Raw genomic sequence first — 475 nt, forward strand, 5'->3', positions numbered from 1 at the left:
GACTGCGCCACCTGCTCCGGCCCCTCGGCCGAGGAGTGTCTCTCCTGCCCGCCGGGCGATATCCTGTCCGGCTCCACCTGTGTCGGCTCCTGCCCGGCCGGCTCGTTCCTGCCCACCGGCAAGGATGAGTGCCAGCCGTGCATCGACAACTGCGCCAAGTGCGCCGCCGGCACGGGCATCTGCACGGCCTGCGAGCCGGGCTTCCTCGGGGACTACGCCGCCGGCGAGTGCTACTCCACCTGCCCGGGTGACTTCCTCACGGACGATCTGGCCAAGACCTGCACGCCTTGTGCGGCGGCGTGCTCCAGCTGCGCGGGCACCGTGGACACTTGCACCGGGTGCCGGGACCCGGCGCACCGCCTGCGCCTGCACACCGGCGAGTGTGTGGCCGCCTGCGACTCCGGTGAGGTGGAGGTCCCGGGCACCGGCGACCAGGCCGGCACGGTCCTCTGCGAGGCGTGCCACAGCTCTTGCC

The 475-nt window shown here is 72.6% G+C and overlaps 1 protein-coding gene across 1 annotated transcript in view; it reads left to right on the plus strand.

Annotated features, from left to right (window-relative positions):
* H696_03279 (hypothetical protein) overlaps window positions 1-475 on the plus strand; it is a gene marked incomplete at both ends in the record, with an annotated part of 6514 nt that overhangs the window by 3125 nt on the left and 2914 nt on the right. Inside the window, one exon of the mRNA XM_009497150.1 lies at window positions 34-444. Coding sequence (XP_009495425.1) covers window positions 34-444 — 411 coding nt within the window. The remainder of the gene's footprint in view (window positions 1-33; window positions 445-475) is intronic.

This window comes from Fonticula alba (assembly GCF_000388065.1).
Source record: "Fonticula alba strain ATCC 38817 unplaced genomic scaffold supercont2.5, whole genome shotgun sequence".
Lineage (NCBI taxonomy): Eukaryota > Rotosphaerida > Fonticulaceae > Fonticula > Fonticula alba.